Source organism: Homarus americanus, unplaced genomic scaffold (assembly GCF_018991925.1).
Source record: "Homarus americanus isolate GMGI-L3 unplaced genomic scaffold, GMGI_Hamer_2.0 scaffold25860, whole genome shotgun sequence".
NCBI lineage: Eukaryota > Metazoa > Arthropoda > Malacostraca > Decapoda > Nephropidae > Homarus > Homarus americanus.
This window is the reverse complement of record NW_024724693.1, coordinates 2785762-2795354: the sequence shown is the minus strand read 5'-3', so window position 1 is coordinate 2795354 and position 9593 is coordinate 2785762. Positions and strand designations below refer to the sequence as shown.

The 9593-nt window shown below is 37.5% G+C and overlaps 1 protein-coding gene across 1 annotated transcript in view; it reads right to left on the bottom strand.

Moving 5' to 3' along the window:
- Nucleotides 1–681: 681 nt before the first annotated feature.
- The window catches only part of LOC121864519 (glycosylphosphatidylinositol anchor attachment 1 protein-like), a 35939-nt gene continuing 27027 nt past the window's right edge, over nt 682–9593 (bottom strand). The window contains exons 10-13 of the mRNA XM_042363590.1: nt 7845–7966; nt 7247–7437; nt 5192–5356; nt 682–1702 (exon numbers count right to left, since the gene is read on the bottom strand). Coding sequence (XP_042219524.1) covers nt 1432–1702; nt 5192–5356; nt 7247–7437; nt 7845–7966 — 749 coding nt within the window. The 3' untranslated portion in view covers nt 682–1431. The remainder of the gene's footprint in view (nt 1703–5191; nt 5357–7246; nt 7438–7844; nt 7967–9593) is intronic.

Genomic DNA, 9593 nt, shown 5'->3' with positions numbered 1-9593 from the left:
CATTATATGCAAGGGTTGTGTTCCCCCCAAAATAAGTGCTAAATGGAAACTCTCATTAAAGGAATACAGTACAGTACAGGTACCAATTTATATGTAAAAAATGGGGATGTACTCTATTCCACAATTGAAACACTACTTCTGCTAATCCCATTGTCATCAATTATATAAATTTATAAATGTATAAATAAAATAAAAATACAATTACCAAACACATCTGAATAATAATAAATTATATTTCTTATAGTTTCAATTAGCTTTGGTAAGAGTACAGACTAGCGATGTGTGTACTTTACATACGCCCGATATGTAGTGTAAAGGCGGATAGTATTGTACTTAATACTATGTAGTGTAACAATGAACTTTAATATAATCTATAAAGCGCTCAATACCAGACTACAGTAAGTACCATTTGGGTCAGCTGAGTATCGGCTGAGGCACTATTGCACTGAGTGGCTGGTAGTGACTGACTTGGAACACGTTCTCACACACTCAATAGCATAAGCTCGCAGATAATTCATTTTTGGTAGAAACTAGCACAAAGGGTAATCTGAACACAGTGAACACACACAAATAATGAGGAGTCCTAGTACAGTGTATTACATGTACAGCTGCTGACACAACTAGTGTATTACATGTACAGCTGCTGACACAACTACAGTGTATTACATGTACACCTGCTGACATAACTACAGTGTATTACAGTACAGCTGCTGACACAACTACAGTGTATTACATGTACAGCTGCTGACACAACTACAGTGTATTACATGTACAGCTGCTGACAACTACAGTGTATTACATGTACACCTGCTGACATAACTACAGTGTATTACAGTACTGGCTTTAGTGTGTCATAATGTTCATCTGTTATCAAGAAATAATGAATATACACGACAGTTTAACATAGTGAATAAAGACCACAGTTCAGCGGAAGTCAGTGTAGTAAAGTACAAAGATTAAGATGAAAAAAAAGATAAAGATGAAATGTCAGAAGATAAATTATCAAAATTATCCTTCCAATGACAACCTGGGATCAAATCTCTTGTTGCATACTGCATGGCCCTTCATGTCACACATGGCCCTTAAATCATGAATGGCCCTTCAAGTCATACATGGTGAATCTGCCAAGTGCTTAAAAAAAATTGTGTCCCAAAATTTCAAAAGAAGGATGTACATGTACCTATACTATATATAGTATTGTACAGTATATACAGTGTACCTTCCATAAGAGTTTGGCACCACTATGTGTGATATGACACCTCACATATGGAAACTGAACCTGTTACTGTACTGCAAAACATTTTGAAATGAGACGAACTTTATACCTACAATATTCGTTATTATCTATATTTTTGTGATACCATTTATACACAGACAATAATGTCAGAAAAAAATGAATATAAAATGTACACCTAATCCCTACAGTAATGTTCATGGTGTAGGATAATGAACTATCTGCCAGAAGAGCAGCCACACTGGCAGAAGACACTGAGTAGCCACATCAAACACCCAGTTGGAGTAGATGAGGCTGTCCACCACACTGTACATGAGTGCACGCTTGGTGGCAATGTAGGACTTCCACAGCAGCTTGTTGATGGGCAGCTGACTGAAGTTCTGCCAAGTGTCCAGCATGACGAACAAGAACAACATAGACAGCGGGTGAACTAAGATGAGCAGTAATGACTTTAAACACCACTTCATCCTGTAATAAGAGATGCTGCTTAAATTTGGCTATTTCTTGAAGATCACAATCTTAATTCCAACATTATATATACAGTACATACATCAAATTTAAGGCATTACAGGTTTACTGCATACATTAGTACTGGTCTCTATAATCTCTTTTGATTCATATTACAGCTGCATAACATTCAAACTCACCGCACTAAAGGAGTGACACAGAAAACGGTAAACTTTTGGAAGGGGTAATTCGTTTGCTGTATGTTATTTTATACGAATTATACAAGTGTCTGTGCATATAATCTTAGGTATGTGTACTGATAGTACTGTGTTTCTCTTTAGTCTCAATTCTTTGACATAGTAGAGTTTTGAGCACAAGTGAATTCTTTAGAAGAACTGGTGCTTTTGAGAAACAAAAGACCAGCTATTATTATTATTAGCTGCTGTTACTTGATGGCAGCTTCCATGCTGCATGGTCTCTTGTAGTCTCTCTTGTCAGGTTCCTAGCTCTAATGTCATTTCTTACAACCTGTATTCACGTTATTCTTGGCCTACCCCTGGTTCTCCTCCTCTCCATATTCAGGCTCATGCACCTCTTCACCCAATTGTTCTCATTCATTCTTTCCACATGCCCAAACAATCTCAGCCTGCCTCTATGTAGGTCTACATCAATACTTTCAATACCCAGCTGCCCTCTTAACTCTGAACAGGGCATCCTGTCTTTCAGTGTCATGTTACACATCAACCTCACCATTTTTATTTCAGTTCACTCATGTCTATTTATGTTGTCCTCTCTAACTGCCATGTTTCACTGTCATACAAAATCACATTTCTCACACCAGCTGCATGTGCTCTTCCTTTCACTCAGAGGGAAAGTCCTCTTGCTGTCAATATTGGCAGTAGCACCCTAAACTTCCTTCAGACTCTTACAACTGAGCAGGCTTCAGCACCCTTACTGGCAACCCAGGTAAAAGAACCCATCAAGATAATCCAGAGCCACATACCCCAATGGTGAGTTTCTCCATTGCTGTGGGGACCTGGTTACCACTGCCATACTTAAAAGTCAGCAACATGCTGCAGTCTACCATTTACACAACTGCACCTCATATGAACCCACCTTCCACACATTACAGAACTGAGTTACTGCCAACACCTTTCTTACAAACAGCACATGACTGTTTTCCACTTTCTGCCATGGATCCTTCACCCACACCACTAATCATTATTTTTTATTTTTGCCAAATTTACTTGTATACCTTTTGACTCCAGTCCATATACATGTGTTTCTTAAATTTCTCCACTAGGGTCATTCCATAGTGAAGTTCGTTACATTTGGATACATTTTTTGCATGTAGTATTCCCAGTTACATTACCCAAGTAAAACTGTATAATCAAATGGCTCTTAAAACATATACTATACAAGTATTACCCACACTTAGAACAGGGGTGTGCTAGAATAAAATACTCAGTGCAACAACACCAATGAAAGAGCAATTAGAGGTAGTTTTAATGGTTAATTGTGGTTCTAAGCATGCCACTGTATGAGTTGTGAGACGGGCAGACCACTGGCCGTGTACCAGCATTAGACGTGATAGCTCTGATGCGGCGGGCTCTCGCTTGGACAGTCACACAGGTACTAGTCCTACATATTTGCTCAACGCAGTTGGAGCGTTGCAAACATCAGAAGCGGTGTCCATTGTTTTTACTTTTGAGCCCATAATCATGTTATCAAAGAAAAGAACAATTAATAACTAGAGTTGGGTGGTACAGAAAAAGTGGAAAATCTTCGACTTTTTTGTTGAAACGAATGGAAAACCAACACATTTGATTTGTAAGCAACAGGTAGCTGTTGACAAAGATTACAACGTTCGAAGGCATTATGATACTAACCACGCTCCAAAGTATGATAAATATAGTGGCAAGTTACTTGAAGACAAAGTTAAAGAGTTAGAGCAGTCATTGAAAAAGCAGAGTTTTCATAAAGTCAGTGATGCTGCAGTTAAAGCAAATTACAGGATTGCCCATGAAATAGCTGTGTCATCAAAGCCTTTTTCTGAAGGGAACTTTATAAAGAAATGTATGTTGATGGCTTTAGAAGATATTTACCCGGAAAAATGTCAAGCATTTGGAAACATTAGCCTCTCAAGGCATGGAGGTCCGCGTAAACGAAATAACAGAACACATGGGATTAATTGAAATAGAGACTGGGCCAACCCCCAGACTACCCTTTTTCCGACAAAATACGTACGTTGTAATAAAAATAACATCCTAATTTTATGATGGCATGCACACACAATTAATATTTAAGAGAATATCAATAATATTAGGTTTTTTAACACTTACGTTAGTAGAAAAGATGGCTGGGCACACGGGGTTGGGGGGGTTGGTTCCAAGGCAGAGGGCAGATTATTGGCCCTCACCTGTATCACTATCCACCACAGAGGCTAGCAGGACCTCTTTGTCAAACCCCTCAAAGTTTGAATTCTTTACCCAGCATGTCTTCAGGTATGTGTCTGTGTTACTTTGTACCTTTATTCAAGATGAGTGGAAAAAGACCACCAAGTTCAAGGGAGAGCAGTGGTGATAAAGATTCCCTACAGGAATTACATTGGATATTAAATATGATGTTTTAAGGAGTTACAGTATATAACTCCCAGGAACTCCAATCACACCACCTTGCCTCACCACCTCGTACAGCACTCAACATCTTTTCTGGTGACTTAAATTCAAGTGTGTGCATTTATTGTCATGTTACTTCATGAATGAATCACTGCATGTGTTTAAAACTGTTATTTTCTTTCATATATGTGCTTGTGTTACATTTTTGGGCAGCAAAAAATTTCCATAGGAACGCATCTCAACTTATATAATGGGGGTCAATGGGAAAAATGGTTTCGTGTTATGGGATTTCGTGACATGGAAATCAGCAACAGACCCCTTCCATAACCCAGGGCAGCCTGAATACTGTAGCTGTGTTTGACTTTACGCGTGGAATGATCCACTACCTCTTCAGTACAATCTGCTATGAGATGTAAATCATCAGCATACATACTTGAATTTGGGATATTTGGCCAAGCATCTCGCTACACTATCATTGGTCAATTGTATATTTAATTATCAAACTTACCCTTAAGATAAAAGGTTGTGAAGTTTTCTTATTACACTACTGTACAGTAGTACAGTACTTTCACCTTAATAAAAAGGTTTGGAGTGAGGGACTGAGAAAAATCTTGGGACTCAAAATGTTAAGAGAATTCAATTTTAAAATATGGCTTTATTGGATTGAGGGGCTGCTTAAACTAGGGGGATGTCCCTCTCCCTTAGGTAAATCCCTGTTATCCATTTATTTATTTTTTAATTAAAGACATTTTTATATTTCAGACCTGTGAGAGTGTGTCAATGGCACAGTCAGAGATGCATGGTCAGCCACACACCTACATAAAGTTCATCTATATACACATCAATAATTTCTCTACCTCTCTATACTTGAAAAAATGTAAAAGAAACTTACCTGCTTTTGGACGGTGAGGTAATGAGAGCAACCGGTGTAAACGCTATGGTGATAATTAATGCCAGAGAAAAATTATACACAGCCCCGGCAAACAGCAGAACACCCAGTTCTAATACAGCAAAAATCTTCACTATCTCCCAACTACGTTCTTGTAAACCCATGTATCTGTCGAGTGAACAATTAAGATTAGTGCCTCTCATTGTAATGACTGTGTCTGAATGTACAAAATATCACAATGAAGATTAATTATACCAAATAGAAAAAATCTACTAGGGTATAATTATATAAGTACATGTAGTTACTCCCTCACTTCCATTCAGATACCAATATTTTTTCAAAACAAAATATTGATTGTATCTACCATTTAATTTTTGGGGCAAAAGCTTTGCTATAAACAGCGATATTTCCATTTCCCAGAACAATTGGTGTAGAGCACTTCTGGGAATGAAAGATTTCCGGGTAATGACACGAGTCCCTCAAAGACAGAAAAAATCCCTCATCCTTGGAATTTTTTGGGTAACGATTATGCGAATTGGCAGTTATTGGGGCGTTGGTTTTTAGGAGATACAGTACCTGTACAGTACATGAATATTAAAAGAAAAGCAAAATTAACTTCTGACTTGAATTCCACTTCTCCATTACTCTAAAAAAATTTCAAAACAACTTCAAACATCTTCATACAGTACATTATAAAACCCTACATCGTTGTTTTGAACAAAATTAAGAATTTCAAATTGTTTACACAAATAGTAATGTGATAATTTTGCCCTCAAAAGCTTTTTTCTCTTGGAATTGGAAATTAAGGTTTTTAACACAAGGGGCTGAATAAATGGAGGTGGCATCTGCTGCCTCAAGTGAAGTCACTGACCACGACTTGATGCCTTGTCCAATATTGTGGCGCTACTCACTCAGTGACTTCAACCTTCTTAGTTAACCTCACTGTAATGTGTGTACTAAATAAAACAGTTGTATAAATCTTGCAGAATTATCTGTAACCACCGTTTGTTTGTGGACAGCTGCAACAACTGTGGCCATGTTGCCTTGACCAAGATGGCAGCCTGCCTTCATGCACCTCTGTTGTATACACGGTGGATGGGATGCCGCCTCCATCCACTTTATCTCCTTGGTGCACAAACAAACACACACACACACACACACACGATAACAGAAATACAAAAATAAATAAGCCAGGATGAGCAATTACGATTACAAAAAGAATGAAAACAATGTACAGCACAGTACTGTATCCCAACTTTCTGGTCCCAGGGACAGATCCAATAATATAAAAAAAGGGCGGAGGAGATCGAAGAAATTGTGGATGGGGGAACATGGAGGCACAGCGAGCCTATCCAGCTAGGGGGCTGGGGGGGGGGGACTGTAAGTCAATAGTAATTACATTTTACTGTACAAAAATGTCTGAGTACAATACTGCATTAAAGAAAAAGTATTGGAATTTTCTGACGAAAAGAGAGGTCTGAACCCCCCCCCCAGTACTGTACTACTGTACCTACATTGAGATTTTCAACATTTGTACTGAAACACCTACCCACTGTACTGAATAAAACCATCTGGCAGTAACTTAATAAAACAATAAAAGTGGCAATGATTCTAAAATAAATAACCCAATCATCCTTTTCTAATCCCCAATAAATAAATCTTCATAAAATGTGTATGCACTTAGTATTAATATGAAGCCCTCTTGGAGAATGTCCACTACACTACCTGAATTGTTACTCTTAATTTATTTTGGTAAATCAGAGTAAGAAAGTGTTGTTACCAGTCCCTTATAGTGTACAGTATTCAAGCAACACTTATCTTTTACTATAGCATAACAAAAATAAGAATTCTGGATATTAGATGATTGTATGAGTACACCAAAATGTTTCTGTTATATTTGCTTAAAGTGAAGAGTTGCATTAGCATGAGATGGAAATAATAAAAGATAAAGTACTGTAACAAGAATATTCCTTAGTGTGGCATTAAAACAATGAATGATGATAACAACTGGAGCAGCAAAATTAAGAAGAAAGACACAGACAAGAGAGGGGAACTAACCTGTTGATACAGGAGGGTAGCACCAGTAGAGTTAAACAGAAAGCAGCGGTGCCCAAGAAGACACTATCCTCAGCAGACAGTGCCATGATCAGTCCACACCGAGACAACATGGGGGGCCCACACGACACCGCTACACTCACCAAGTGCATCAACACTACCAGTGGTACACACCCCAGCAGTCCATAGTCAACCTAGAAAGAATAAAATGTACAAAATATGCATACTGTATAACCTTAGTACTGTACAGTACATCATTAGTTAAAGAGACAAACAACTCAACAGATATCAAAATGGTTTATTCACATAAATACTGGCCACATTCACATTTACAAAGAAAAGCTTTTCATTTACACTAAGTCTACTAAATAAAACCCTTTCCTTTATACGGTCAAACACGTTGAGACAACAATAAGCTGGCTGGGTTGCTGGTCCCATCCCTGTACTGTACTCACAGAGGATGTGTTTAGCCCTGGGCAAATAACCAGTTGTCATGCCTATAATCAATATTATGACAGTTATCCATACCAGAATCTTATGATATACTGTATAGCCATGTAACAGAAAAAGAATAGGTAAAACTATATTTTATAAGACTGACCTTCTTTTTTATATTCTTATTTTGATGCTGTTCTTCTGCAGCACAGCTGGTGGAGTACCAGAGAGCCAAGGCCTTTACCAACACCCCACCTGCTATCATCCCAAATGGAGGCATGTAGACACCTGTAAAAATTAAGATTTGTTACATATGAGAAAAAAAAAGTTTTTTAACACACAAAACAGTTATTTTACATATACAGGTAGTAGGCAGCTATCAAACATGGAGGAACTACTGCCTGGGAAGATATTGGAAGCATAATGTACTGTATGGTCTAATGGTAGGTCCTGCTGCTATATGGCATCACAAAAATTGTGACCAAGTCCCAGGTTGCTGATCTGACTTTCTGCCTCATTTACACACAATTACAGGGTTTCAATTGTTTCTCTTACTTTGACAACACACCATAAATACAGTCTCTCCTCGACTTACGACGGGGTTCCGTCCCGACAACCAGGTCATAAGTCGAAAAGGCAAAAATAATACATAGAAATTCTAAAATGGGTGTCTCTTTTCTTTCTCAGCACCCAAGAACTCTCACTTTTACGCTTGCCAGCCATTTTAAAGGAAATTAGAAACAAAATTCTTGTCAGTACACAGTGCGATCACTAATGTCAGGACTCGAAAATACGTAATGTGAAAAATACTTTATACGACCACAGCCGCCGTATGTCCGGGTTGTAGTAAGTCGAGTATGTCGTAAGTCGAGGAGTACCTTATATCGTTTCTCACTATCGATCTTTTTTCATTTTTGTATTTCTTTATGGTTCTTTATTATTATTATTATTGTTGTTGTTATTGTTATTATTGTTATTATTACTTATCATTACTATTCCAGCGGTCCCTCGGTTAACGAACGCTTCGGTTAACAAATTACCTTCCATAAGAATCTTCAGTTCGGTTAACGAAAAAAAATTCGATTAACGAAATCCTTACGAAAATTACGTTTTGTTTTGAACATCAGCTGATAAGCTGAGGGGGTACTCAGCCAATTCAGTCATCTCTTCTATGTTTACATTCATTTCCAATGGAATAAATATCAAGAAAATTGTGCTCTTTAATATTTGTGCATTTTTTTATACAGTGTATTAAAATTATTGGTCATTCTAAAATTTAGCCATCCAAGCTGTCTACATAAAGTTTTTCAACTATTTTTGGCTCGATATATGTAACTTTATTCATTTATTGAAAATCATTTACATGCACACACTGTCCTTAGGGCAAAGCTGACTGTCAGGGTTGTTATGATTTAAATCGATTTAAATCAGAGTAAAAAAATCATGATTTAAATGAAAATGATTTTTTTTACTAAAAACTGTTTTCTCATCACCTCATCTAAGCACCTCACTTTCAAAAGCTTCATCATTATCATCTCTAGTTAAAGATATATCAGATGCTCCTTCTCCCTCACCATTTAAGAGAGATAAGAGGGATAGTTCTATGGAACAAAGAAACATAACTGGTTTTGTGATAAAAACTACTAAGTCTGAAAAAGTCACTTTGGATCAGAGAGTTGCTAATTATATATATGCAACAAATTCCCCCTTCCGAACAGTGGAGCACGAAGAGTTTATCAAGATGATTAAAATGCTAAGACCAGGATATGTTCCACCTAATAGACATCAAATTGGAGGGTCTCTTTTGGATCAAGCCTACGATTCCGTGATTAAGAATTATTCAGAACTTAGTGGGAAAACAGTTTGCATGGCCATGGATGGATAGAGTAATGTCCATAATGAGCCTATAGTATGT